Here is a 25,849-nt window from a genome sequence, read left to right on the forward strand (position 1 = left end):
GCGTCATTGCCCCATATGTGCCTTAGCCCGTGCGGGGAATACCCGGCCCTGTTGGACAAAGCGTCTGTTGGGCTGTGCTCTAAGGCATTATTACATAATAAAGGCCCGAGCGCAAGCAATGCAAAAGCTGCGCTGGCGCATTGTAACTACTCGCACGGGACGCTGTGAACATATAAAATAGAGTAACATAGCAAGATCAAACCCAACAATCATTATGAACTTTTTGAACAACATCACTGGTGGCGGTAACCAAGGTGGCCAGGGCGGCCAGGGCGGCGGTCTTGCCCAGAACCTCATGAACAAGGTCTCTGAAAAAGTCACTGGCGGCGGCCAGCACGGCGGCAACGACTCCTACGGTAGCAGCAACACGGGCTCTGGTGGCTTTGGCGATGGCAATAACTCCTACGGCAATTCTAGTTCGGGCGGCTACGGCAACAACTCGAGCTCTGGCGGCTACGGCAACAATTCGAGCTCTGAAGGCTACGGCAACAACTCGAGCTCTGGCGGCTACGGCAACAACTCGAGCTCTGGAGGCTACGGCAACAACTCGAGCTCTGGCGGCTACGGCAACAACTCGAGCTCTGGAGGCTACGGCAACAATTCGAGCTCTGGCGGCTACGGCAACAACTCGAGCTCTGGCGGCTACGGCAACAACTCGAGCTCTGGCGGCTTGGGTGGCGGTAATGGTAGCTACGGCAACTCTGCTTCTGGCGGCTATGGCGGCGGCAATGACAGTTACGGCAACTCTGGCTCTGGTGGCTATGGCGGCAACTCTGGCTCCGACTCGTTTGGTAGCGGTGGTGGACGGCACCATGGAAACAGCTCGAGCGGTTTTGGTGGTAGCAACAACTCAAGCTCTGGCGGCTACGGCAACAACTCGAGCTCTGGCGGCTTGGGTGGCGGCAATGATAGCTACGGCAACTCTGCTTCTGGCGGCTATGGCGGCGGCAATGACAGTTACGGCAACTCTGGCTCTGGTGGCTACGGCGGCAACTCTGCCTCTGGCGGCTACGGCGGCAACTCTGCCTCTGGCGGCTACGGCGGCAACTCTGCCTCTGGCGGCTACGGCGGCAACTCTGCTTCCGGCGGCTACGGCGGCAACTCTGCTTCTGGCGGCTACGGTGGTAACTCTGCTTCTGGCGGCTACGGCGGCAACTCTGGCTCTGGCGGCTACGGCGGCAACTCGGGCTCGGGCGGCTACGGCAGTGGTGACTACTAAACTTTGTGCGTCCTCACACCGTTCATTATTTGCGTTTTTTAAGAAACGCTGCATTAATATTATAGTTTCGACTTTATGAATTTCGATTGCTACGACTCAATATATGCTTCTAACTACAAATCGGTATCATGTAACTAACTGTTAGTCGTTTGCCATGGAAATACGTACTGCTGGTGCAATTGCAGAAATCCATTCTCTGCATGTACGCATATAAACGTCATCGCCGGCGTCGATAGGCCCATCAGGGCCCCAGATCCAAATAGACTTGCCCGCATAAACTTTTGGTTTCAAACAATGTCTCGCATAGGCTCGTTCCGGCTCGGATGTGTTGATGGACAAGTCATTTGCCTCATGCAAATCTGTCGGGGTGTCGTGCCCTGTCTCAAACGTGAATGCATCCATTGTTTCTTCCTCTTCATCCTCGTCCAACAAAAACCGAGCGCCATGAACAGGCTGTGGGGGTGCAATGCTGTTCGATACTGATACCTTCGGGCGCCCTGGCTTGTGTGTGACCTTGTTTTCCGATTCCAAAGGGAAAACTTCTTCTTGCATACGAAACAAAGCTGCATTGTACGAAGTGGGTAATGCGAATCGACTTCCATGCATTTTCCTCCCACGAAATGCAGATACAGCCTCTGTTGCGGTATTAGCATCCACTGGCTCGCCATTTGCGGGCGAACGAAGAAGAAAGTATGTGTCGACAGGGGCAGGGCCTGTGTATTCGACAGAAAATGGCATCACATGTGCAGTCACTTTAGGTGTGCGTGATGTGGATGCTTGAGTGACATCTAAGCGGACCGAGAGAGGGATGTGCTGTCCAGTATCCATGCGCCGTACACAGTCTACAAAGAAGGCGCGACGCGATGATGTACAGTGCCTACTAGTAAATTTGCGTGAATACTCCACACGGGGAAAACTACGACTCCAGCTGTTGCGCAAGGTTGGTCAACGGAACATACTAGATTGTAAGACGGCTACCAGCAAACATACCATCACATTGAACAACTTCTTGCGCTGCACAGCCCCGTCCACATCTTTGTCCACTTGCCATAGCGACCTGTCGATAAGCTGCAGCATATCTCCACGTACTGGTACGAGCCACTATTGTTGTCGACAGGTATGATAAGCCGGCCAGGCTGATCTAATTGCTCGACCAGCATCTCAGGAATTTCCGTAGCCGCCGCACCAACATGAATAGCACTGTATGGCGCAAATCTTGGTTCGCCTGCATAGTTAGCAAAGCGCACCGTGGACAGCGTACCCATCCGACCGTCGGTTTCCGCGACAACAATACGGTTCGAGTCAAGCTCTTCCGCCAGACCATCGGAGCGAATATTACTCATACTAATCATCGCCAGCTCAGGGATGTGCTCTACTCCAACAACATGCCCGGCACGAGCATTGGATTTTGTCAAGTGGTGCAGCACAGAAAGCAAATAGCCCGAACCAGACCCAATATCCAATACCGAACTCTCTGGCAGCAGATACGGTAACAAAAGCTCCGCAGCATGTGCATGCATATGTGGTGCAGAGATTGTTACATTGAACCCAATGGACTGTGGCGAATCGTTATACGCGTCAGACCGAAATTGCGGAAGCACATAATTTGCACGATCCACTTTCTGCATCGCCTAGCTGGTGAACACTTGGGTAAATATACGTACCTCTGCAACGCGCTGCGATTTGATCAAGCCCGCATTCTGCATATTTTTGATCAAGTCTGCATTGGACCGGCCAGAACAGCGCCATGCCATATTGGGGGAAAGTCAGTTGCAGTGCACGCACGGGCCAGAGGACTAATTAAAAAATATATTGCACAAGCGCTATAGATCGTCATGGTATGAAGGAGCCGGTGTATCTTTTGTGTCGGGTGCATCGCTCAATGCGGTCATAGATAAAGTAGCCGACGACGCCGTGTGCGTACCGCTCCTACTCTCTTCCACCATCGACTTCAAAATATCCCGTAGGTGCTCCGCGTCAAGCTCGAGAGGCAACAATTGGTCATTCACAGTGTCGGACGATTGCTGCTCCAAAGTGTCTTTGCCCGTGGTGCTATCTGCGTGCAGTTCCATTTGCTCCAGTTCTTGATCTGGCGTAGCAAACACAAATTCAGGGTCAATTTCGGCAGGGTGGTAGTGAGACTTTTTGCTTGCATGCGCATTTGCCAAGTATGTATCGCGCTCCACGGGATCGTCTGGGACGATTAGACGACACTTGATAATATTCACATCTTCAGTCTGTATATCGCGGAATGCAGCGACATTGCAAAGAGAAGGGACATGCACGACCAAGACATAATTGCATGTAAGCACTTCGGAAATTGATGCAATATTGTGCGAACCGTCAGGAGAACAGAAGTATTGCACTTCGACAGTTCGTGGCAATCCGTTTAAATCACAAGTAGAGCCATCACGCCACACCTGCGAGAGATAGAGCTTCTCGCCGTGGAACAGCGTCTTGGAGTCGACCATGTTTGCATTCTGCACGCCGGGCGCCGTAACCAGCTCCGATCCACGCTCATTTTCCCCCTCTGTGCCCTGCAGACTTAAGTGCCATAGCCCAAGTATGTAATTATCGTTTGTAGGGTTGTCCATGCTTTCTCGAGACTGCACCGTTGAAATTTGTAACAGTTCCATAAATTGGTTTGTCGGCAGCTGACGGACAATATTACCATAGCAGAATTGATACATAAAATATCCCCTTTGTGTAGCAAGGCATTTGCCTTCAAGCTCTTGCAAAGTCTGTAATGCTTCCACGAGCGTTGCCTCCTTTTCTTCCGGGCCAAGCGCCTGTTTAGTGACGTTTACAATTTTCGGGACGTTTGGGATTTGGCACACATAGGATTCAGTAGGAGTAACACGGAATAATTCATATTTTCCTCTGGTACCCCATTCCGATTCTGTGCCGTCATGCGCGCGCGCTTCATGTATTAAGCCAAGTGCGTCTGACTTCGTCACCGTATGGTTTTTTTCGAACAATACATCATACGTGGGCAGCGCAAGTATATCATAGGGTATTGCAAAAGTGCTTAATGCATAGCTATACTGCATTAGCGCACTTGCAAATGCCAAAACGTGCCCAGCGTACCGGTGTACACGCATGGTGAAACAGGTGGAGTCGAGAGAGAACCGCGCGTACGTGTGGAGGTTTAGGATGCTGCATTGCGAAGAAATAGATTTCTACGTGTGCGATGTCCTAACGATTACTCGTGTCTCCAAATCCGGTACTATGGTGAGTAGAAGAAAAAGGTATAGTGCCAGGCAATGCGCGCCAAGGCTCATTATCGCGATACATATAGCCATATCCGGGGTTTTCATAGGGCCTAGGGTGTGCCATAGGGTCGCGATTACGACTCCGCCCAAACATTCTTTGGACAAGCATCCCCAGGCCTAGGCCACTGAGAAGGCCCCCAATACCCTGCTTAGGAGACAGAGTTCGTTGCGCATGTGTACGCTCGCCAGGATATGGCGGCGGTGCATCGACCGGCCCGTCACGCTCATTGCATGACTCATACATGGAGTACAGTAGTGAGCATGCAATACATAGAAAGATGGCCCAGAAAAATATTGTGGACAAAGTGCGCAAAGCGGTACCATCGGGTCGGCCTATTGCAGGAAGCAGTTCATATCGCAAGCCACAAGAGCCTCGCAATACATAAGGGTCGCCAGGACCACTCCAAGCTTCGCAAGAGACTTGTACGACGCCTAGACGCGCCCACATGGGCATTTCTGCATCACACTTTTGTCAGTCGCATCACATTACCTACCTTCCATTGACCGTCGCCGCGATGCTCACATTGAGCAACGCGCGGCGTAAATAAGTTACACAATTTCCCCTCACATGTAAGCTGTGGAATGGGTTTCAATCTGCGCCCCGTTGTCGTGCGATCGTCGTAAAATGTGAGCACATGAATATCATCCATGCGTATTTTTTCAAAACTGTTAGGCCTAGATTTTGAGACGTTGGATTCTGCGGCTAATACTTCCGAGAGCAGCAGACTGCATACTAATAAACATAGCAGGTATGCTGCCTCGTGCATCCGCCACGCCATCGTAGTCGTGCTACAACGCCACAGGCGCGTGGGCCCGAACGCACCTCCACATGTGCCCGAGCCAAGTGGGGTTTTCTGTACCTGTCACGGTTATATTGCCACCATGACCGACAAGCAAATGACGTTTGAAAATCCTGAGATGATGCGTGTGCTGCAATCGCAGACGCAAAATTTGAAAGCGTAAGTTTAGCATCGTAGGCTCTGACGCGTAGGAAATATGAGCAGAACCTGGAAAACTTCAAGCGTAACACAGGCCACGACAATCCACTTGCGAAACAACCTGTGGCAACCAATGAGCCGAACGATGCCGATACGGCAGAAAAGAAGGCGCAAGAGGAGATCAAGAATTTTACTCATGATTAGCTCCTGAGAGCCACTAGCGTCCTCCGCATGCTCGCATTGCGTAGATACACCTTCCCTATAGCCACTCAGCCATATAAATGTTTCCACGTGGTTAAATTACGTCGCGTGCACGTTTGAAACGTTCCCACTGTATGTCCACTTCTTGGATCGGACGCATCGCATCTTCACCGATACGACGTTTCTTTTCGAGTGCACGCTTTCATATGCAGAACAATTCTTCGACGCAGGAGTCCGAGTGGCGCGCGGTGCTGAGCCCCGAGCAGGTATGAACTGCTGCGAAATTGACCCCAGTTTCGCATCTTGCGCGAGAAAGGAACTGAAATGGCCGGTACGGGCAAGTACAACAAGTTTTACGAAGACGGAGTGTACAACTGTGTCGGCTGTGATGCGCCACTCTACAAAAGCACGACAAAGTTCGATAGTGGCTGTGGATGGCCGGCCTTCTTTGATGCCATCCCCGGCGCTATCAAGCGACACGATGACGTGTCGTTTGGCATGGTATGTATGCCACACATACTAACACCAGAAACGCACTGAAATTACATGCTCAAACTGCGACGGGCATTTGGGACATGTCTTTTATGGTGAAGGTTTTTCTACACCGTCCGACGAGCGTCATTGCGTCAATTCTGTATCTTTGCAATTGTATGTTCCTGTCTTTCTGACCATAGCCGCGACAGCGAAGAGAAAAACAAGTTGTAGGGTATCTTGAGCATTCTATGTAAGGTCGTTCGATGGTACCTGTTCGTTTCCGGAAGACTGTGCAAAAATCATTTGCGCAAGCTGCGAGCGCATCTGCTGTGCAATCTGGCCCTGCGCACCAAGCATCGCCTCCTTGGGCACATCCGTGCCCATGTCGTGCGTTTGCTTTGACAAGGATTCCACGAGCTCGGTAAAAAGCGGCAACTGCTCCAATGCGCGCATCAATTCACCGTGCCGAAGCCGCGCGTCGCGGTATACAAGGCGATCAGCCTCTTTATCAACGTACTGCATCATACACGCCTCTGACTGCTCTAAAAATGCGGCATGATGCGCACTTTGCTGAAAGTTTTGAAACAATTGTTTGCGTGCTTGATCAAAGTGGCCTTGTCGCTTGAACTCGTCGATCAATGCATCCGACGTTAGCTGCACAGTGCAAGTACCGGGATCAGACAAAGCAGGAGAGTCGGGCATGCTGCCAATTAGTATGTATTCATGAGAGAGTGAGATCAGCACCCGATGAATCCTCAGCGGTATGCACCACGACCGTATTGACTTTTTGTACACTAGTCACGGCTGACTCGCGCCAGGATGCATACACGTAGGTCCGCCCATCGGAAATATTTCATCCTTTGGTCGTGATGGATTGACACGTACATTTATCTGTAGCGTTAGCGCATGTTCAAACACAAAAAAGAGGGATCAGACAAGGCTGAAACTGGTAATGTAGACTTTGTCTCCATAATTAAATGCAGAGTAACTCTAGAGCTTGGTACATGTTGCTCATCATAGAATAAAAGTGGGCTACAACTTACTTTTGCGCTATCCCATGCAGTGCATGTCGATGGGAAGAAAAACGGGGGCCGAGCCGGCGTCCAAAATCACGTGTGCATGTAATATTTTGCAGACTCGCACACACCACCATGTCGTCTTTTGAGACTTGGCAATCCCCGCTCTCCAGCAGGTATGCAAGCAAAGAGATGTCTTCGCTTTTCTCGAACGCCACCCGCTTTGGCACATGGCGTGAGCTTTGGCTTAATCTGGCGATCGCCGAGAAGGAACTCGGCCTGTCCATCCCCGACGAGGCAATTGAGCAAATGCGTGCAAACTTGGTACGCACCTCACAGCTACTAACGCCAGAAACTGGATGAGCGTCAAATGAAGCTTGCCGCAGAAGAAGAGAAGCGCAGGCGCCATGATGTCATGGCACATGTGCACGTCTTTGGTGAAGTCGCGCCTGCCGCTGCACCGTTTATCCACCTCGGTGCTACATCGTGCTATGTCACGGACAATGCAGACCTCATTTTTCTGCGCAAGGCGCTGGATATTTTGTTGCCGAAGCTTGCAGTTGTTATTGAGCGCCTCGCTGTGTTTGCGGAAAAGTACCGTGCTTTGCCAACGCTTGGCTTCACGCACATGCAGCCCGCCCAACTCACCACGGTCGGCAAACGCGCCACGCTTTGGATTCAGGAGTTGTTGTGGGACCTGCGGAATATGCAGCGTGCGCGAAACGATCTTGGGTTCCGCGGCGTGAAAGGTACCACTGGTACGCAGGCTAGCTTCTTGCAGCTTTTCGATGGCGACCACGACAAGGTCGAACAGCTGGACGACCGCGTGACGAGTTTGTTCGACTTCCCGTACGCCATGCCCGTCACGGGCCAAACGTATTCGCGCAAGATCGATATTGACGTTCTTTCCTCGCTTGCATCCTTCTCCGCGACTGCGCTCAAGATCGGCACCGACATCCGCCTCTTGTGCCACTTGAAGGAGATCGAGGAACCGTTTGAAAAGGACCAGATTGGTTCTAGCGCCATGGCGTACAAGCGCAATCCGATGCGCAGTGAGCGTGTATGCGCTTTGGCTCGATGGCTAGGCAACACGCTGAACAATGCGCGCGAGACCGCTGGCGGCCAGTGGATGGAACGGACGTTGGATGACAGTGCGAACCGTCGCTTGTCTATCCCCGAGGCATTCTTGACAGCAGATGTAATCCTCACAGTGCTGCAAAATATCTCGGAAGGGCTTGTAGTCTACCCTGCGATTATCAAGCGCCACATTAATGCCGAGTTGCCGTTCATGGCCACAGAAAACATTATCATGGCCATGGTCCGCGACGGCGGCGACCGCCAAAAGTGCCACGAACACATACGTGTTCTTTCGCACCAAGCAGCACGTGTGGTCAAGGAAGAAGGCGGCGAGAACGATTTAATTGACCGCGTCCGCAAGGACCCCTACTTTGCACCTATCGTGCCGCGCCTCGACGAGCTGCTCGAACCATCGAGTTTCGTTGGCCGTGCGCCCGAGCAGGTAGACAAATTCCTGCTGAAGTGGGTGCAACCCGCACTGGCGCCGTACCAGGATGCACTCAAGTCTTCACTTCGGGCCGAGCTTTCTGTCTAAGTAGCTACCAATACAATGGCGAACGCGGGTAAACCAAAGGCTTCTTTTTTTGCGCCTCTGTCCATGCAGATAGCCAGCGTCGCATACCGTTGCGGCTAGCTTCGCTGCCGACGTTGACGGTGGGTATAATGCGCTTGTGCGAAACAGAAAGGCAAAAGGCCATCAGCTCGTAAAAGCTGGAATGCTCTGAATAGGGTACACTGAATAGTTGAATGGCATCCGTACTGTCTCGTGTAGGCGCTAGGGACTCTGGTGTTATTGTGGATGGCAAGGCCTCCGCGAGGAGCTTCGCAACGGGCATTGTGGGATCTGCATTGGACCTCCCACTGCGATAGGACCATCCCGTGGGCCTGAAGCCGACAGTGCGAGCAATCGCCATGCCACGATCCTGCAATGATTTTGTCCACGCCTGCAAACCAGCATAGGATATGGAGAACAGCGAAGTGACGTGAACCCTGGCTTGTAAAGGATCCCGAGTTAGCAAGCGCTGTAATTCTGCATCGTCGAGCTGCGCATATGTGTCGTATTGGCGCGCATTGGTGCAGAATATCATGGTATCCAACGTACGAGCCAAGGCCTTGACCAACTTTTCCTTTCCAATCGAGTACGTGCCGACAAGGACGAGCATTTCTTCTTTTGTACTGGACCGTGCAGGTCCCCTCCCTAGCCACGAAAGAAGCGGCGCAGCAGGCTGTGGTGCGCACAACGAGTAGAAACTTTGCACTTTTCCTACACATGCGTCGATCACATGCGGCTGCGCAGGAAAGCAGTGGCTCGCTTGCAGGTAGGTAGTGTCCAAGTAAATAAGATCTATACCACCTTGCACTGCAGAGTGTCGGACATGGTGTGGGCACGCGCGAAAATCGCCGCAATGCAAATAGCGAAATCGCTGGGCTGAGCCGATATGCTGATTTTTGTACACATGGGGCAGAATATGAGCGGTTAGGTGTCCCTCGAATAACATAATGCACGCTCCCGGACAATGATTTGCATCAATGCACGTTACTTGGACTCCGCCCGAGTCTGGGATCAAAAATGGCGCATCCATCGGGAGGGTATGAACCCATTTCGTATCGACGCCGAGTCGTTTGCACACAAGTCGAGCCGTGGAAGCACTACAGTATATTGGGCCATGCTCCCATCTGGAAGAAAGGCCACCGTAGTGATCCGAGTGAAAATGAGTGAGAAAGTAGCCTTTACACCCACCAATTTGCCCATAATTGAAAGCGTCGACTGCCAACGGCATTCCCTCGAGCACCTTATAAAATGGTACTTTGCGCGGTGGTTTTTTTACAAAGGTGCTTTTCTTCGAGCTTTGTTTGCGGTCAAGCGCATCCTGTGCATTTTTTTCACCAGGTGTGTGTTTCGTAGCGCGCTTGTTCGTTGTTGCATTGTGACTGTCAAAAAGTGAAGCTTCCCGTACGGGGACGAGTGCATCCTTCTTGGTTATATTTACATCTCCTTCATTTGCATTTCCGTCCTGCACTTTTTCGGTAATCGATGCAAGACCAACGCACCTTGAAGCGTGACTCTCGATCATTTCGGCGGCAAACGCCACATTGCATAAAGGACAGGCAACATGCACAACTTCTTCCAAGCTCGCAGTGAGTGCAGCTTGTAGTTGTTGCTCCTCCTCCTCAGCATAATCCGGAGATGCGGCACGCTTAGCTCGCCGTGCAATCCCCAAAAAGGCCGACAGGGGGCCCTGTCCTTCGCCTAGGCCGCGTTTCTTGGGCATGCATAAGACAAGCTGCGTGTGCACCTCCACTCGCGACCTCATTCTCCGCGTCGAGACCCCTTCGCTTCACGCGCCGCCATGGCGGCCAATTACTGGCACTCCACACAATGGTACGTGATGCAAGCCTTGCTTATGCAGCAATACATGGCTTCTCGACCGCTCGACATTGGAAGCTATGCGCGACATGGACTGCCGATTCGCCGACTCCCACGAGCTGGCGGCCGTGTCGACCTGGTGCATTCATTGTGCGTTGCCGCGTTTGTACTGATCGCAGTGATCGCGATGTTATCGAAACGTCTCAATTTACGGCAGCGTGTGGTATCCACCGCAAGTGTTTATTTTCAGCGATTTTACAGCAAGAATACGTATGCAGGCACAGATCCGTTTCTTGTGCTAACGACCTGTGTCTATCTCGCAGCAAAGGTTGAAGAAGCGACCGTGCGCATTAAGACATTGTGTGCGGAAGCGTCCAAGATGTTTTCCGAGATGGGATACAAGGAATTGCCCAACAGTGTGCCCATGGTGGCCGAGATGGAGTTCTTTCTTATGGAAGAGCTCGAATTTGATCTGATTGTGTTCCATCCCTATCATATTTTAGAAACACTATGCGATGCATGCAGTGCCGTGATCGAGGTAATGCAGCCAGCAGCGGACCCAGTCCAGATTCCGCGTGTGCCATCACCATCGACACCTGTGCCCGGGCTTGCGCTCGTGGACGAGAAGCCTGACCTGGAGCGGGAGAACCAGCTGCTGCAAATGGCTTGGTTTGTGGCGAATGATTTGTATTGTATGGATCTGCCCCTACGGTACCCACCCTACGTGCTCGCTGTCGCGTGCGTATACGTGGCACTGGTATTGTTCCCTGCAGGAGCGGCGTGCATCCACGCGAGCTTGGAAAGAAAAGACGTGCAGATACCAGAGGGCGACAATGCGCGTAAGAACATTTTGGCGTTCCTCGCAGGCCTCAATGTCTCGCTCCCACTCATTGCGAGTGTGACCCAAGAAATACTCGCATTCTACGAGCTTTGGCACCAATTGCAGCAGCCTTGTGCGGAAGGTGGCCCAAGTATGTTGCGCGATTACGCGGGTATGTTTCGTCGCTTGCAGCGCATGCATACTGCGTACCGTTCAACGCTCTTGCCTTACACAGATCCGCGGCCAGCGGCGTAGACTTCTTGTGCCGCTTTGAGAAACATGGCAGGGTCGTGTGCAAACCTTCCGAGAAATAGTCCATCGACGGCGTGGTAAATGTGTTCATAGAGGCCTGGCTTGGCAGAGCCACCATATACGATACGCAACGAAGCATCGCTTCGCTGAGGGCGCTCTGCAAGGCAGCGCTGTCGAAGCGCTTGTGCGACTGTAACAATATGCTCGGCACCCGCAGGCTTTTTCATGCCAATCGCCCATACCGGCTCGTATGCAACAATCACGTCCGCTGAATCAGGCACTGCGTCAAACACGCCGCACAGTTGTTGCCAGCATTCCGAGACAGCGGCTCGCACATCGTCCTTGGTGAGTTCTCCCACGCAAACCAGTGGAATCATGTTATTCCGTACGATTGCTCCTGCTTTCTGCGCCACCCATTCGTCCGTCTCGCCAAACTGGCGTCGCCGCTCCGCGTGGCCAATTTCGACCAACGCACAACCTGCTTGGGACAAGGTCACGGGCGATACCTCGCCCGTGTACGGCCCTGTATCCACATCAAATGTATCTTGTGCGCCTACCCAGAAGCGCGTCGTCGAAGCATGCAAGATAGATTGTATGGGCACGATTGAGACAAAGTCGGGGATAACAAACATATCCAGGGACTGCTCCCCGTCTGCATCAAGCAGGGGCCATTCGGAATATTCTGCAGCAAGACTAACAACATCTTGTACATATTCAAGCGTCTTACAGTAGTCAAAGTACATTTTGAGCGATGTACCAACGATGCGGCGCCGCACGGGCGCACTGGAAATGCTGGGCATGATGCAGTGCACAGACGACCACTGACCTCCACAATGCGCTTGCGCATTTTCCGCGTCGCTTTTACCCGCCATGGAGAACACGATGGAGGCAGTGGGGCGCAACTGTGGCACAGAGCTCGGTACGTGCACGGCACATTAACAGTAGCGACGTTCGAGCGATGTATTGTCGCAAATAAAGGCGACGCCTCCAAGTGTGTAGAGCCGCAGCGCGCACTTTCGCAGTGTGCAGCGCGCGCCGTGCCGATGCTGCAAACGGTCAAGGAGCGCTGCGGCCCGCTGATTCGCGCGTACGACATGTGTGTCTCGCAATACAGTCAAAAATCAGACGATGAGGTTGCTGCGGCGTGTACGCCCAAGCTGCGTGCACTGTGGGAATGTACCGAGGCGGTGAAGCAGGAAACGCAGTCATAAAAACAACTATAGTGGGTATCATAAGAGCAAGCGTGAAAGACCCAGCCATGCAACCCAATTCGAAAACCAGCTATGCATCGGAGCGGTCTCCTCAGCTCCTTTGCCAATTGTGATGGCACGCGCGGCCGGCGAACGCATGCGGCTTGCTTTCGCGATTGTATACATTTGCCGCGCATGTGCCAACGCAACGCCACCTAGTCCCCACAATACACCTTGCCATAGCGGTGAAAAAAATTGATCCATCAAAACCGAGTATACCATTGGGAGGCTGGCGTGAGCATGGCTTTAGTACGTACGTGGAAACACCCGTGGCCTTATCCCATGGGGTCGCATTATTCGTATGCGTGTGCTTATGCATCTCCTCCACGGCCACCTCAGGAATGTGCACATCCTTTCGCGCAAGACTCAAGAAAAACTGCTCCGTGCGCAAGTCCGGCAGCGCCGGCACCGACGGCGCCTCGTCGTCCTCGGTTCGCGGCATGGCAACCGCCAGCAGCGCCGCGCGCCAACAACGCCTGTTTAGTCAGCAGCGCTGCGGGCGCCCGAGCGAGAACTCTCTCGCGCTGCGCTGTGCACATGCCTGAGTCGGGGCTGAGCGCCGAGCCTGTAAAAGACGCGCAAATAGAGCAGGGCGCGGGGCAAGGCGAGACGCTTGCGTTGCTGCATACAAACTTGACGACTTTGGAAACGAATATTCTCCCCGCACTCGCACGCGCCGGCGATGCTTTTTTCGAGCGCATGTACGTATACAGCCTTGCTCACGACAGCACCTATACGCTAGCGAACCCTGCTGACGGGGATATGGCGAGCGCATCACTAGAACGACTGGATGCGCAATTAAATGTTGTGCAAACTTTTCTAGCAAGTACGGGCTTGGCCGGCATGCCGCTTGGCGCGCCATGCCCGGATGCCGAGGCTGTACGTACACTCTCACATCGCGTATTTGAGCAGCGCGCACGCTTGAACGATGCATCTGCTATGGTAGCTAGTATTTTGACATCGGAAGAGTAGTAGTCAACATGTTACGGATGCATTGCAACCACTGTATCCGGCCCAACCTCAAGCGCTTCCGCAAAATACAGCCCGCTCTTCTCGCCGCCTTGCAATGGCAATGGCGTCGTGTATCCATAGCCGTCATGGCCCACTTTTGCAGGCGCGACTGTGACAATGACAGCATTCAGGAACGGCGTCTTGCTGTGCGCAGCAAGGCACGAGTCAATCACGTTCGCGCCGCCCTCGATCATTACAGACGTAATTTCCTCCTGCCTAAGCTGGTTAAAAATTGTCTCCCAGGTAAACACGCCGTGCTCATCTGACTCCAGCAGTCGAATTTGTGCTCCGGCCCGCTCAAGATTATGGCGCCGCAACCCCCACTCGGTCAGCTCCGACGCATGCATGGGATGCGCGGTGAACACAAGCGGCTTAACCCCAGAGCTATCATTTGCATGGGTAAGCAGTCGTGCGGTGGGGGGCGTGCGCAAGTTCAAGTCAAGGACGACCGGGCGCGGCGAGCGCTCTGACGGAACGAGGCGTACTGGTGTGAGTTGGGAGAGGTGGCGCACCATTTAACTTTGGATCATCCATAAGCAGTGTGCCACTACCAATCAAAATCGCGTCGTGGCGCGCACGCAATCTGGGTAAATAAGGAATGCAACGTACTCGTGCGTCATGGCCATCGTTTCGTCTCCACTCAACCGCAGTGGTTGGCGGTTCGGGCCCGCAATCTTGCCGTCTTTCGATTGTGCAAATGTCAAAGTAACCCATGGCTCCTTGTTCATGTGTACATTCTTTGTAAGGAAACTTGCCAGGTGGGCAGGAAGTGCGTTCATCGTGAAATTGGAGAAGCGCCGAGGCGCGCCGAGCGTCCCCGCAGTGTCTGCAACACCACGTGGCCTTCGGCGGCGGGGGCCGCCGGCTTACGCGACCCTTCTCGCAATGCTACGTGTTGTCTACGCGGCGCGTCATGGCCATCGAATGTCGTCCTCGCTACTGAACAGCGAGAGAAATCTACCGCGTGATCCGCCCCTGACTGCCGTGGGCGAGGCGCAGATTAAAGAGCTCGGTGCATTTTTCCGTAGCCTCCCGAAAAACGAGCAGCCGCAGCTTGTGGTCAGCTCTCCGTATACCCGCTGTGTCCGCACAGCGATTCCGGTTGTAGAAGGGGTTGAATGCCCGTTAGTGATTGAGCCGGGCCTCGCGGAATGGTTTGCCCCCGTGTGGCCGGAAAATACAGGGGCGCATGGGACGCCGCCATCCGGCGAGCATGTCGCGAATTTTTTTCCTCAAGTGGATACCTCGTGGACCCCCCTGTTATACCCTGATCCCCTTGGAGAGACAGTCGAGGACTTGCACCACCGTATGTATGAGTGTCTGCGCCGGATCGATGCGCGCTGCAAAAAGCTTGGAGTGGAGCGCGTTCTGATTGTCTCGCACGCCGCGTCGATTATTGCCCTCGGGCGCATGCTCCTCGGTGGCGGGCGCTATGGAGAGCAGAAATCCTATCCAGTGCTTGCCGGCACAGCGAGTGTAAGCAAGTATGTGGCCGAAAATTGCGGCGCGAATGAGGACGAGTTGCGGTGGGTGCAAGCGTACAATGGGAACACAAGCTTTCTCCAAGGCGGCTCACAGCGCGAATGGGACTTTAGTTTCGTGCCAGAGAACATTACCGAGCATGGCCTCGGGCTGCACTGGGAAGATGTGTACCTGCCCGAGAACCCGCGCCTCATTTTCAAGGCTCGCTCGCGTCTATAGGTGCATAAATTATCGCATTGCTGTATTTCATCCTCGTCGTTTCGTTTTCATCATCGTGCGTCGTACGACAGCACCAGTTCTACAATATTAGCGTCGCGGCCATGGAAGACGAGACGAGGGCGTAGTTACACTCGCCGCACTTGGCGATGCGGCACTCTGAGCCTCGTCTTCCTGCGTCAATGCGTCGGACTTGGGGCGATCGAGCATTTTAAGCGCCTCGGATACGGCTTCGCTGCGCACATACATTTCGCTCATATTCACGCGCATGCGCTTGCGGCGTTCGTGCATCCCTTCGTCCTCCGCATGTGCTGTGCGTCGCAGACTGTACATCGACGGGGGTGTCGGCGCAGTAAGTATTGCGGCTGCCGAGGGCGCTGCGGTTTGCAAAGCACTTTTTGTGACGGCAGCGCCATTTGGTGCTTTTATGTCTGTCCCCTTTTCCAGCTCAGGAGCCGTTTTACGACTCGCGCCTTGCTCTTCTGATACACCACGCGTGACAACATCGGCGAGTGTCTCAAGGCCACCGGAAAACTTGGTAAAGTTGGGGTGGTTTCGGAGTCGTCGAAACGCTTGCGGTACGCTCTCTTTTGCTCCTAGACTCGGTGCCAACGCTGGATTGCCCATCGCCATGGGCGGACTTGCAGCAGACTCTTTTCGCTGCGTCGAGACAGGATGCTTGACGTTGCGCGATACAGCGGAATAAAATTCCTGCAGCGCAGGATCGTCCTCGGTGGCCAAGTAGTCTTGGTGCAGCGCAGATCCGGGCGAGCCAGCACTTGCATAGCCCATTGGCGTGCGCACGTTCCTGGGACTTTGCGTCGGTTTCGACTGCTCTGGCTCGCTGATCGACCACAGTCGTGGGCGGGGGCGGGGCACGACGGGCCGCATGCGCGCGCCGCCAGGCGATGCAGCAAGGCGTACACTACTCACGGGCGATGGTGCAAGTCGCATACTCCCGGCAGGCGACGGCGCCCATGGCGCAGACATCCGTGGCGACATGGGCGAGCCAGCATTCATCGGCATGTCCATGGTCATGCCAGGTGATCCTGCTTGTGTAGGCCAAAGTCTTGTCTTGCGCAGCTGATTGCGGGAGAGAGGGACGGCAGCGCTGCCAGGTTGCACAGGCATTGCACTTTGAAGTGGTGCGCCAGGCGTGGGCGGCACGTTTCCACCGTCTTCGTCAAAATCGAGCCGCGCCTTGCCGCGGCATACGCACAATCCCTGATCGGGGCAGAAGCCGCAATCGAATCGAAGATCGACATTCTCCCCAGCGACCGAGCCGCCGCGGGTCATAAGCAGCGGTGCAAATGGCTCATCTTCGCTCGTCTCTTGCATATTGTCAGGGGAGGCAGAAGTGTGGCGAATCCCGGAGGGCCGCCGCGGCGCTTGATCCTCTTGCTTGATAAGTCCCAATTTGGGCGTATTCACTGGCAAGTCGTGCGGAGTACGTGGCGATGTGCCCGAAGACGATCGTGTGCTGAGCACACGCAGCTGTTTTTCGAGATGCTCGCACCGCGCGCCGAGTGCCTCGTTCTTTTGCCGCAAATGTGCAGCCTCTTCACGGCACTGCAGTGCAATGCGCTGCATTTGGACATTGGCATCAATTTCGCGCGCCTCGTACCGGGCTACCTTTTCTTCGAGCTCGGCCAGATATGCATGGCGGCGCTCGCGAAAAGCGCGCTGCGAAGCACGGTTCTGTGCTTTGCGTTTCTGTAGGGTAAGTAGAAAAAAGCGACATACTGTAAGCGGCACTGTTGCTGCTGGCTTGCGGCCGGGTTTACCACGCGCTGGAAGTACCCATTCCTTGCTAGGCTGGATTACTTCTTCAGTGGCACCTTGTGGCGACCCCCCTCCTTGCAACTGAACCAGTGGATTTACCGCTGCAACAGACATTATTATTGCGGAGGCTGACGATCAACACAGAAATAATGCACCCGTCCTGCGGGGATCAAATACGTCGGCGCCCAAGAGTAAGCAACACCCCTGCGATCGCACGCCTAATTTGATTTCCACACTGTAATCAGATTACGCAACCGAATTCGCCCATCGGCACATTCCGGGATTTGCCACGAGGCAATGTGGAGCCAACATGCGCGTCGCGCCTCACGAGCATGGAAGCGGAAGCGGCGTGGTCCTTGTTTGAGGAGCCTGCCGACTTTCGACCCGCATCCCCACCCCCAACAGAAATTGAGCAGGTGCTTGTGGATGGGACACATGTGAAACTGCAACTTGTCGGAAGTCACCCTTTGTGGGGCCACTATTTGTGGAATGCCGCGCCGACCATGGCAAATTACATGCTGGAACGTGCAGATACCTTTGTCTATAACCGCACAATCCTCGAGCTTGGCGCAGCAGCGGGACTGCCGTCCATTGCATGCGGAAAGCATGGTGCACGTACCGTCATCGCTACAGACTATCCCGACCCAGACCTGATGAACAATTTGCACGCCAACATCGACGCGAATGCGTGCAGCGCAACACGTGCTGAGGGCTACATATGGGGTGCGGACCCCTGCGCATTGTTGCAGCACACGCCTGAGCAGTACGACACAATCCTCATGTCCGATCTCATATTCAATCACCAAGCGCACGCTGCATTGCTCACTACCTGCGACCAATGCCTCACGACGGACGCTGCGCGGCGCCCGCAAATTCTCGTCTTCTTCAGTCACCACCGGCCCAGCTTGGCGGAAAAAGACATGCAGTTTTTTGCCCTGGCCACGGAACGCGGCTATGCATGCCAAAAAATAGGGCAGTGGCTACTTGAGGTATGTGAATCTGTCTTGCCTTACAATTTACAAGCCCATGTTTCCGAATGATGCGGGAGACACCACAGTTCGCGCTACAGTTCATGGCTGGATACTTACACGTGGGGACGCTGCGGGAAACGAGTGAAAACGGTCAGTCATGATACATTGTATCTAATCTTCCGTAGCATCTTTTTTTCCATCCATACTCGACAGATTCTCACGCAGGCGGCAGAGTGCCTGTTCGGCGGCAGTGCGCGAATCAGACGCCCCACGGCTCGACTGCTTTGCGCGCGCAGTGCCCGATACACTAAGCTTGGCAATGGCATCCATGAGCTCTTTTGTATTCTGCTGGGCACCTGCCGGACGCACCGCTTCGCCCCCGTCGTGCGGAGTGGGCGAAGCGCCTCTTGACGCAGCGTTGCCAACGACAGGAAAAGGATATTCGCCAGTGCCGTGTTCGTCCCCAGTGCCCTGGTTGGGCGGGCGCGGTGTCGCATGCAGTGGCTCATCGCTGGCTTTGGCGTGCTGTGCGGCGTGCGACCGCATGGGCTGCGACCAATGCGGCGTAGAGGGAAGAGCTGACGAGTGCGCAAAACCCGCCAAGTCCTGCGCGCCAAAAGAAAGCGGCGGCATGTACCCCAGCGGCGCACCCGGTGCAGGGTTCATAAATGATGGATAATCTGGCGGAACTGAAGTGTCCGGGATAAACGGACTGTGTCCGGGGCTCATGGCTTGAGGGTATAGCGGCGGCGTGTCGAACACGGTGCGCATTGTGAAACCCGGCATGCCCGGCGTGAGAGACGCGCCGAAGGCGCCCTGTCCGGGAAACGAGAGCTGCGGGAGACTAATACGACCCGGCGCAAAAGACTGCGTTGCTGCGTCGCGGTCCATGGGAAAAGGCGCGCCCCATACCGACCCTGAATTGAGATGACCCATCGCCGGCACTGAATGATTGCGCTCTGGGGGCCCTTGCGCGTGCACACTGGTGGAAAATGCCGCAGTGTACTGCGAAGGATCGGTCGGAACAACGCCCGGGGTCGCTGCAAAATTCGCGAGCCTATCAAAGTGGACCTTGAGGATCCGTCCATTGTACTCGTAGCCGTGGTAGAGTCGTACAGCGTTTTGTGCATCCTCCGGCGAGGCAAATAGAACGGTGCCAAAACCACGGCTGCGGCCATCGGCGTTGAGTGCAACATCAGCGCGTTGAATATTTCCAGCGGCGCGAAACAAATCCTTCAAGTCTTGCCACTGGCAGTGGAACGGCAAATTGCCAATGAACAGGACGCGGCCGGGAAACGGCATGGGTGCGCCGCCCGGTTGCGCTGCATTGCCTGGCGCATTCCATTCATCTGTGCGCAGCGGCTGGACATGCAGACTCGATCTTCGCACGCGGGTTGGCGGAAGGGGAAGCGTCTCAAGGCCGGGCAGGGACTGCATGTGCGCCACGCGTTTCTCGTCCGACTCGGCGGGCATGGGCATCATATCGCGCTCCAGCTGTACATCCAAGACGCGTCCTTGCCAATTGTAGCCGTGCAAGGTATCGCGCGCACGCAGCGCATCTGCTTCCGTGGCAAAAAGCACGGTGCCTGTGCCGCAGCTGCGGTTGTCCACAAGGCGCACATCGGCGCGAAGGACTGTACCCGCGCGCCGGAACAAATCCTTTACATCTTGCCAGCGCACACTGTACGGCAAGTTTCGCACGCACAGCTGCGTGCGCCGATCGCTCGCGGCGGCAGTCGCGGTGGAAAATGTCGTTCGCGGGCCTGCGGAGCCTTGGGAGCCCAGGGCGCCTTGGTTTGAGGGGAGCCGCGGGGCTGCGCAAATTCCTTGAATTTCGTGCATCGATGCATATTCCACAGAAGGCCTTTTCTGGCGCGGAAATGGCGGCGACGGTAAAGCGCGCATTTCCGCCCCACCGTTGCTCGGGATAGCCAAGTTTGGGTTAGCGTAGCATGGCGCTGCCAGCGCAGAACACATAGGGTACGCAGCCGTCACAGACTTGGGCGAGTGGCTTGAGCCTGAAACGCTATCAGAGTACTCAGACATGATGGACGAGCGGCTCAGCGACCGTTGCGCAACCTCGTGACCCCTTCCCAATCGCTGCCGATCATGCGGCAACGGCGAGTGCGGTGAACGCCAGCCAGAAGACGGTAGAGTATCTAGCATCTTTTCATCAGAGCCGGCCAGGTTAAGCGCCGATGGCACTCCATCGTCCGCTCTGCGCATTGCAGCCGAACTGGATACCGGTGAAGATGACCGCGCCAAGATCGTCGGTGGCATGTCGCAGGTGTAGTCACGTGCACTTGATGCGCAGTCGACGTTTCTGCGGCGCCGCTGGTTCTTTATGCTCGTACAGCGCGTGGCTCGGCGCTGCGGCGCGCACTTGCGTGGAATGGGCGTGCGCTTCATAGCCAGCAAGGCGGACGAACCTGTGCATGTGCATGAGAAAGAGAGTGTTTCGCAAGGCAGCGGAGCGAGCGCATCGGCGATGCAGCGCGCCCTGCCGCTGGTCTTCTCGCGCATCGACTTGGAGCAATTCCCGCGCCTCTTGCAAAAACACGATCCAATTCTCGATGGCGCACAAGGCGATGTGATGCGAAAGGATCCAGACGAGCAGAATCCGTTTGGAAGCAGTGTCGCCGTTTACAATGACGGGGACAAGCACTTTCCCACGCCTCCCCCTGCCATCCAAGCAGTGATGCGCGCGAGTGGCGGCGCTGGCGAAGAAGTCAACTCAGAAAGCTATCTGAGCTCGGTTACGCCGCTTACTGCGCCCGAGGTGCAGGCGCTGCATCGGTACAATATTAAACTTAAACGCGTCGTGAACATGACTGGAAAAGGCCGTGTAGCAAGCTGGTATGCCCTGGTGGTGGCTGGAAACGGCCGCGGGCTTGTAGGCTACGGCGAAGGCAAAGATACCAATGCGGGCCGCGCAAACAAAAAAGCGTTCCACGCCGCTGCAAAAAATATGGACCTTGTCGCGGTCCACCGCGCAAAGAGCGGGTCCAACACGGTGGAAACCACCGTCGAAGGCCATTGGAGCGCGACGAGAGTCGTCATACGCCCCCGTCCCGCTGGTTTTGGTCTGCGTGTCCCTGATGTCATTCATCCCATTGCGCGCGCCGCGGGATTTACGGACCTGAATGCGGCTATTTACGGGTCGACAAACGCAATGAACGTCGTCAAAGCCACCTTCCAGGTCCTCTGGGGCGGCAGTGCGCCGATCGGCATGGGTGGCGGTGTGCGTGGAAAAATGCGCCGCAACGACAAAGGCCAAGGCGCACTCTCGCGCCGCGATATGGAGCTTAGCCGCGGGCGCAAACTCGAAGAGTTAGACATGTTTCGGTAGTAACTAGCTCTACATGGGCACACCTGCCACTTCGTGCAGTTCGATCAGATACTCGTTGTACCGCTGCTGCGTCGTCTCCGGCTCTGCAGTGGTGCCTGCGTTTGGAAGACGCGTCATGGGCTTGCCAGGCTGGCCCTGGTCTGGACTGCGCGCTAGGCCAAGGCACAAATCGAGCGCGGCGCGGTACTCGTCGAAAGAGTGCGTCGGCCCCGTACGATGAAGCGCCGCGACCCACTGTTCTGGTTCGCGCGACACCATTTCCCATAGCCTCTTGCTGCGCTCCAAGTCGACCGTTTGGGGCACAGCCAAAATGTTTTTCAAATTTTGCTGGAGGGAAAGAATGTTGCGTATCATTTTGATCACGCCGTGGTGGTTGACTGCGCCGGTGCTTGTCACGGCGCTGACCATCATCGCGTCCATGAGCTTGTCGAGACCGTCAAATAAAAATGCCTGGTGCTCTGGCAAAAGCGTTTCTTTGTACACTTCGTTGCACGCACTCAGCTCGGTATTCAGAGCGACAACGTGGGAATCGGGCTCGTGCGATAAGCCATCGACTACATACGTGCCCTCTGTCACGGCCAAGTGCAGGTAGTGCAGCGTTTTCAAATGCAATTCCTCGCGCAATGTCATGAGCACGACGCGAGAAAGGAGCAAAAATTGCTTGGGAATCTCTTCGGAGCGTGCAATCAGGTCGGCGTGTAACGGCAGCGCAAGCTGCTTGTTGTCGACATTGGCGCGCACATCGTCGGCATCCGTGACTCGCAGCTGCGAAATATGCGCAAGGAGCCAGTAAATGCTATACTGCAGGTTCGCCAAGGCGGCGTGCCGTTTGCGCGAGGTGATCAAATCGGCACGGCAAATGGGCTGTCCCTGCGCATATTCGCGCTCCAGCACGACTTGGTGTGTTTTCAGCTCGAGTGCGCGAAGATCGGCAGGATCTAGCTGAATAAGTTCGTCGAGCGAGGTATACAAATCAGACTTTTGCGCCCAGATCGCCGCAGTCATGTACGGCCCGGAAGTGTGCTCTGCGTCCATGTCCTTCGAGACAAGCTTTTTGAATCGCGCATTGCACTGCGCGTAATACTCGACAAAGGTGAGCAAAATCAGGCGCGAATAGGAGGCGCGGTGGAGCGGCGCAGCTTGCAGCATCGTGTACAGACTGTCGACCAGCGCGACAATCTGGGTGGCGGAGCGGACGACAGGACGCACAGTGTGTGTTTTGCGCATAGGCTCAGGCGTAAAAGCCTCGGGCGCGCTAGAAGCTTTCGCTGTGATGGCGTGCACCTTTTCCTCGAGCATAGGCAGAAACAAGTCCTGGACAAATATGCGCAAAAATCCGCCAAAGTCGTGCGAGGTCTTGTCTGCGTCGCGCGGCAAAATAAGCTGGACGCGCTGGATAAAAGAAAGCGTGGGCTGAAAGAGAACCGAGGCGGTAAAGGTGAGCGGGCGCACCAGCAGGCGGTGGCCCGTACTTGACTCGTCTTCGTAGCGCGGCGCGTCGGTCGCGACGCTCGGCTGAGCATCCTGCGTCATAAGGCCAGGGACAAAGCGCTGGAGCGCTGCATCGACGGTTTGCTCCATGCTGTGCACCTCCTTGCTGAGCTTGCGCGCATCGGCAATACGGAAAATGGACTGCGTGCGGTCGCGCTCGTATCGCTGGGCGCGGAGAACAGCATTGACAGGCGGCGCAAACTGCGCCGCATTCTTCACGTCTTGGCTATCCTCCGACAGGTAGTCGCGCAACAACGCGCTCACTTCGTGCTCAATGGTCTGCCAGACGTGCGCAAAAGCGGGAATGCCAAGCTCCGTGTCGACACGCTCGGCAGCAGCAACGCCTTTAAGACCCGCTTGGCTAAAGATGAGACTCGCTACCTCTTGGATCACGCGGTAGCTTTGCAGCACAGCGTCCAGCTTGGAAAATAAGGTCCAGAAAAAGTCGCGCATCGTCTCCATGTCCCGCTGAAGCGCGGAATGTTCCGGCTGGCTAAAACGTCCCCCGCGCGCTTCGCTGAGTTGTGCGGCAGAAAGCAGCGAAAAGGATTTGCGCGAGCTGCCATCCTCCAAAAAGGAGGTTGTAAGCGCGGCTGAGAAAAGTGCCGATTCGGCCGCTGCTGTGCTGCGCATGGTATGGCGATGTGGATCATGGCGCAGGTCGACTTCGTCGATAGTAGTATCCACAAGCTGGTGGATCTCAAGGGGAAGACGCTGCGCAATAATTTCTAGTGCGTACCCAATCTTGCCGAGGCGCGCAAGACTTTGCAGCAGCGTCTCGATGTAAAGGAAGGAGTCGTTCTCAGGACTTTGGCTTGATTCGAGGCCAATCGTCTCGGGTGCATCTTCTGCTTCTGCGTCACAAGGCCTGTCCAAAAGCGTGTCATTCTCAGGCTGGTGGTGCACAATCTTGCCACGCAAAAAGCTCAAAAAGCGCGCGAGCTTGATGGGGCGCGTTGCGCCGACATCGGCGCCCAGCGTGTACTCTGTACCAAACATGGGGTCGGGTAGCGTTTCTTGGCCAGGTGTGTAGCTCTTCCACCGCGCGTCGCAATAGTAGCTCTTCAGGTACAAGTGGTTGTGCAGCTCTTCAATAAGAATCTCGAGGAGCGAGTGCTCTTGGGAGCGCAAATAGGCACGTAAGTCTGCAGTCGCGCCTACCTCGCTCAAATCCTCGCGCTGAATAAGGCGCAAAGAGCGCATCAGGAGTTGTGTCGCGTCCAAAAAGTTTTTCGCAGACATGAGCGACTCAAGCTCGTCGGGGACGCTGCGGAGCTGCTCGATAAGGCCGAGAACGCGCATCGCTTCCTTGATGCTCTGAATCCGCTGCCACATTTGTACAAGATCCGCACGCCGCGCGCCGAGCGTATCGCGCGCACTGCGCAGCTTTTGGCGCGCAGAAGTAATGTTGGTCTGCGCATCGCCCAAAGAGTTGGCCACTCCATAATTGAGGGTAATGGCAGTGGCAAAGGACTCATAGTGGTCATCCAGGGTGCCTTGCAGCGTAGTCTCAATCAAGGAATTTAGCCCAGAGAATTCCGATTGGCGCGCGCGCAACGGAGCGCCAGGAAGGAGCGTAAGGGCAAGTTGGACTGGATTGAAACGCTCCCCAAGTAAAAATCCCCATTCAGCCTTGAGCTTGCGCAATACTGCATTCAAATCACGGAATGCGGGCTCGTCGCTTGCGTTGACATACTTGGCAGGCTCAAGGCCCGGCGCCGGCGTCATGATGGTGTTCGTCTCTAACTGGCGCGTGCCGCCGCGCAAAATCCTCTCTGTCTGGCGCTTACGGCTCGCAAAAGAAAGAGCTGAAAGCGCCGCGCCAAGAGCGGCAGGTTGGCGTTCGTACGTCAGGGAACCGACCGGTCTGTCTTGGATGGACGAGGGATTGCGCCGCTCCTTGGGCGTCGGCGTTGCTGCTTGGAGGGGGGGCTGCGGCGATACTCTGGATGACACAAGCATTGGCGTTGGCGTTGTTTCAACAGACGGCACGTTCCGCACGCTGGTATGCTGCGGCGAGTTCAGGTACTGGGTGGGTGTGTTGGTGGAGCGCTCTGGGGTAGCATGATTCGGCGGCACCCTCATTTCAAGAGACGGTATTTGCACTTCTTGAGGAGCTTGCGCGTGTGCAATTGGGGGACCTTGAGCATGGCGGATCGGCGAGGGGCTTCCCATGGAATCCATTGGACCTGCGTGGGTGTATGGCGTAGTCATTGGGGCGCTTGCCGGTGGATCTTGCATTCCGTATAAAGGTGCACTCTGTACCGGAGCTGGCTGTACATATCCTCCGCGTGCAGTGTGCGGCATATCCTCAGAAACGCGAGCGTGGGCTTTTGCATTCCGTGAGGCATGTTCCTGAGCGGGAAAGGCATTGTGGCCAGGCACCATAATCGGGCCTTCTGTGACACCTGCGCCAGCGCCAAGCTCTGTATTTTCATGCCGGATATGCGCACGTCTCTTTTTCGAGCCGATGGTGGCGCGTCTCAACATCGTGCACGACGACCTGGTCGCTTTCGATACGTTGTCTGTGCGTTGGCAAGCCACGGCGGCGACGGCAACGGCTCCATAGTTCGGCCGAGTTCTCCACACAAGCTCCACGCTCCGCTTTTTGGCATGGCGCAGAGGGTGCATACGCTGTAGAGGCTATTGTGTAACTAATG

The 25,849-nt window shown here is 55.2% G+C and overlaps 19 protein-coding genes across 19 annotated transcripts; 9 read left to right on the forward strand and 10 right to left on the reverse strand.

The window, feature by feature from the left end:
* Window positions 1-214: 214 nt before the first annotated feature.
* MVES1_002078 (uncharacterized protein) lies at window positions 215-1,219 on the forward strand (the record flags this gene model as incomplete). Its single annotated transcript, XM_056206910.1, has 1 exon — window positions 215-1,219. The coding sequence occupies one exon, from the start codon at window positions 215-217 to the stop codon at window positions 1,217-1,219; it is 1,005 nt and encodes a 334-aa protein (XP_056062885.1).
* A 141-nt stretch (window positions 1,220-1,360) lies between these two features.
* On the reverse strand, window positions 1,361-2,047 carry MVES1_002079 (uncharacterized protein; the record flags this gene model as incomplete). Its single annotated transcript, XM_056206911.1, has 1 exon — window positions 1,361-2,047. One exon carries the CDS (start codon window positions 2,045-2,047, stop codon window positions 1,361-1,363), a length of 687 nt encoding a protein of 228 aa, XP_056062886.1.
* Window positions 2,048-2,135: 88 nt separating this feature from the next.
* MVES1_002080 (protein-L-isoaspartate(D-aspartate) O-methyltransferase) lies at window positions 2,136-2,973 on the reverse strand (the record flags this gene model as incomplete). Its single annotated transcript, XM_056206912.1, has 5 exons — window positions 2,136-2,177; window positions 2,210-2,276; window positions 2,309-2,444; window positions 2,481-2,850; window positions 2,884-2,973. The coding sequence occupies 5 exons, from the start codon at window positions 2,971-2,973 to the stop codon at window positions 2,136-2,138; spliced, it is 705 nt and encodes a 234-aa protein (XP_056062887.1).
* Window positions 2,974-3,042: 69 nt separating this feature from the next.
* On the reverse strand, window positions 3,043-3,813 carry YOS9 (Protein OS-9; the record flags this gene model as incomplete). Its single annotated transcript, XM_056206913.1, has 1 exon — window positions 3,043-3,813. The coding sequence occupies one exon, from the start codon at window positions 3,811-3,813 to the stop codon at window positions 3,043-3,045; it is 771 nt and encodes a 256-aa protein (XP_056062888.1).
* Window positions 3,814-5,373: 1,560 nt separating this feature from the next.
* On the forward strand, window positions 5,374-5,633 carry MVES1_002082 (uncharacterized protein; the record flags this gene model as incomplete). The annotated part of the gene is made up of 2 exons (XM_056206914.1): window positions 5,374-5,450; window positions 5,483-5,633. 2 exons carry the CDS (start codon window positions 5,374-5,376, stop codon window positions 5,631-5,633), a joined length of 228 nt encoding a protein of 75 aa, XP_056062889.1.
* Window positions 5,634-6,350: 717 nt separating this feature from the next.
* Window positions 6,351-6,806, reverse strand: MVES1_002083 (uncharacterized protein; the record flags this gene model as incomplete). Its single annotated transcript, XM_056206915.1, has 1 exon — window positions 6,351-6,806. The coding sequence occupies one exon, from the start codon at window positions 6,804-6,806 to the stop codon at window positions 6,351-6,353; it is 456 nt and encodes a 151-aa protein (XP_056062890.1).
* Window positions 6,807-7,255: 449 nt separating this feature from the next.
* Window positions 7,256-8,732, forward strand: ADE13 (adenylosuccinate lyase; the record flags this gene model as incomplete). The annotated part of the gene is made up of 2 exons (XM_056206916.1): window positions 7,256-7,444; window positions 7,473-8,732. 2 exons carry the CDS (start codon window positions 7,256-7,258, stop codon window positions 8,730-8,732), a joined length of 1,449 nt encoding a protein of 482 aa, XP_056062891.1.
* Window positions 8,733-10,548: 1,816 nt separating this feature from the next.
* On the forward strand, window positions 10,549-11,408 carry SSN8 (RNA polymerase II holoenzyme cyclin-like subunit; the record flags this gene model as incomplete). Its single annotated transcript, XM_056206917.1, has 4 exons — window positions 10,549-10,580; window positions 10,609-10,715; window positions 10,745-11,303; window positions 11,339-11,408. 4 exons carry the CDS (start codon window positions 10,549-10,551, stop codon window positions 11,406-11,408), a joined length of 768 nt encoding a protein of 255 aa, XP_056062892.1.
* Window positions 11,409-11,612: 204 nt separating this feature from the next.
* On the reverse strand, window positions 11,613-12,437 carry MVES1_002086 (triose-phosphate isomerase; the record flags this gene model as incomplete). The annotated part of the gene is made up of 1 exon (XM_056206918.1): window positions 11,613-12,437. One exon carries the CDS (start codon window positions 12,435-12,437, stop codon window positions 11,613-11,615), a length of 825 nt encoding a protein of 274 aa, XP_056062893.1.
* A 70-nt stretch (window positions 12,438-12,507) lies between these two features.
* On the forward strand, window positions 12,508-12,848 carry MVES1_002087 (uncharacterized protein; the record flags this gene model as incomplete). The annotated part of the gene is made up of 2 exons (XM_056206919.1): window positions 12,508-12,556; window positions 12,583-12,848. 2 exons carry the CDS (start codon window positions 12,508-12,510, stop codon window positions 12,846-12,848), a joined length of 315 nt encoding a protein of 104 aa, XP_056062894.1.
* Window positions 12,849-12,918: 70 nt separating this feature from the next.
* MVES1_002088 (uncharacterized protein) lies at window positions 12,919-13,329 on the reverse strand (the record flags this gene model as incomplete). The annotated part of the gene is made up of 3 exons (XM_056206920.1): window positions 12,919-12,935; window positions 13,061-13,116; window positions 13,145-13,329. The coding sequence occupies 3 exons, from the start codon at window positions 13,327-13,329 to the stop codon at window positions 12,919-12,921; spliced, it is 258 nt and encodes an 85-aa protein (XP_056062895.1).
* Window positions 13,330-13,424: 95 nt separating this feature from the next.
* On the forward strand, window positions 13,425-13,859 carry MVES1_002089 (uncharacterized protein; the record flags this gene model as incomplete). The annotated part of the gene is made up of 1 exon (XM_056206921.1): window positions 13,425-13,859. One exon carries the CDS (start codon window positions 13,425-13,427, stop codon window positions 13,857-13,859), a length of 435 nt encoding a protein of 144 aa, XP_056062896.1.
* An 11-nt stretch (window positions 13,860-13,870) lies between these two features.
* RIB7 (2,5-diamino-6-(ribosylamino)-4(3H)-pyrimidinone 5'-phosphate reductase) lies at window positions 13,871-14,677 on the reverse strand (the record flags this gene model as incomplete). Its single annotated transcript, XM_056206922.1, has 3 exons — window positions 13,871-14,364; window positions 14,411-14,445; window positions 14,508-14,677. The coding sequence occupies 3 exons, from the start codon at window positions 14,675-14,677 to the stop codon at window positions 13,871-13,873; spliced, it is 699 nt and encodes a 232-aa protein (XP_056062897.1).
* Window positions 14,678-14,822: 145 nt separating this feature from the next.
* Window positions 14,823-15,599, forward strand: MVES1_002091 (uncharacterized protein; the record flags this gene model as incomplete). Its single annotated transcript, XM_056206923.1, has 1 exon — window positions 14,823-15,599. The coding sequence occupies one exon, from the start codon at window positions 14,823-14,825 to the stop codon at window positions 15,597-15,599; it is 777 nt and encodes a 258-aa protein (XP_056062898.1).
* An 87-nt stretch (window positions 15,600-15,686) lies between these two features.
* MVES1_002092 (uncharacterized protein) lies at window positions 15,687-17,492 on the reverse strand (the record flags this gene model as incomplete). Its single annotated transcript, XM_056206924.1, has 1 exon — window positions 15,687-17,492. One exon carries the CDS (start codon window positions 17,490-17,492, stop codon window positions 15,687-15,689), a length of 1,806 nt encoding a protein of 601 aa, XP_056062899.1.
* Window positions 17,493-17,710: 218 nt separating this feature from the next.
* Window positions 17,711-18,418, forward strand: EFM7 (nicotinamide N-methyltransferase; the record flags this gene model as incomplete). The annotated part of the gene is made up of 1 exon (XM_056206925.1): window positions 17,711-18,418. One exon carries the CDS (start codon window positions 17,711-17,713, stop codon window positions 18,416-18,418), a length of 708 nt encoding a protein of 235 aa, XP_056062900.1.
* Window positions 18,419-18,520: 102 nt separating this feature from the next.
* Window positions 18,521-20,395, reverse strand: MVES1_002094 (uncharacterized protein; the record flags this gene model as incomplete). Its single annotated transcript, XM_056206926.1, has 1 exon — window positions 18,521-20,395. One exon carries the CDS (start codon window positions 20,393-20,395, stop codon window positions 18,521-18,523), a length of 1,875 nt encoding a protein of 624 aa, XP_056062901.1.
* Window positions 20,396-20,741: 346 nt separating this feature from the next.
* Window positions 20,742-21,698, forward strand: MRPS5 (28S ribosomal protein S5, mitochondrial; the record flags this gene model as incomplete). Its single annotated transcript, XM_056206927.1, has 1 exon — window positions 20,742-21,698. One exon carries the CDS (start codon window positions 20,742-20,744, stop codon window positions 21,696-21,698), a length of 957 nt encoding a protein of 318 aa, XP_056062902.1.
* A 9-nt stretch (window positions 21,699-21,707) lies between these two features.
* SEC8 (Xaa-Pro aminopeptidase) lies at window positions 21,708-25,679 on the reverse strand (the record flags this gene model as incomplete). The annotated part of the gene is made up of 1 exon (XM_056206928.1): window positions 21,708-25,679. The coding sequence occupies one exon, from the start codon at window positions 25,677-25,679 to the stop codon at window positions 21,708-21,710; it is 3,972 nt and encodes a 1,323-aa protein (XP_056062903.1).
* Between the last annotated feature and the right edge of the window lie 170 nt (window positions 25,680-25,849).

Source organism: Malassezia vespertilionis, chromosome 4, assembly GCF_029542925.1.
Source record: "Malassezia vespertilionis chromosome 4, complete sequence".
Classification (NCBI taxonomy): Eukaryota; Fungi; Basidiomycota; class Malasseziomycetes; order Malasseziales; family Malasseziaceae; genus Malassezia; species Malassezia vespertilionis.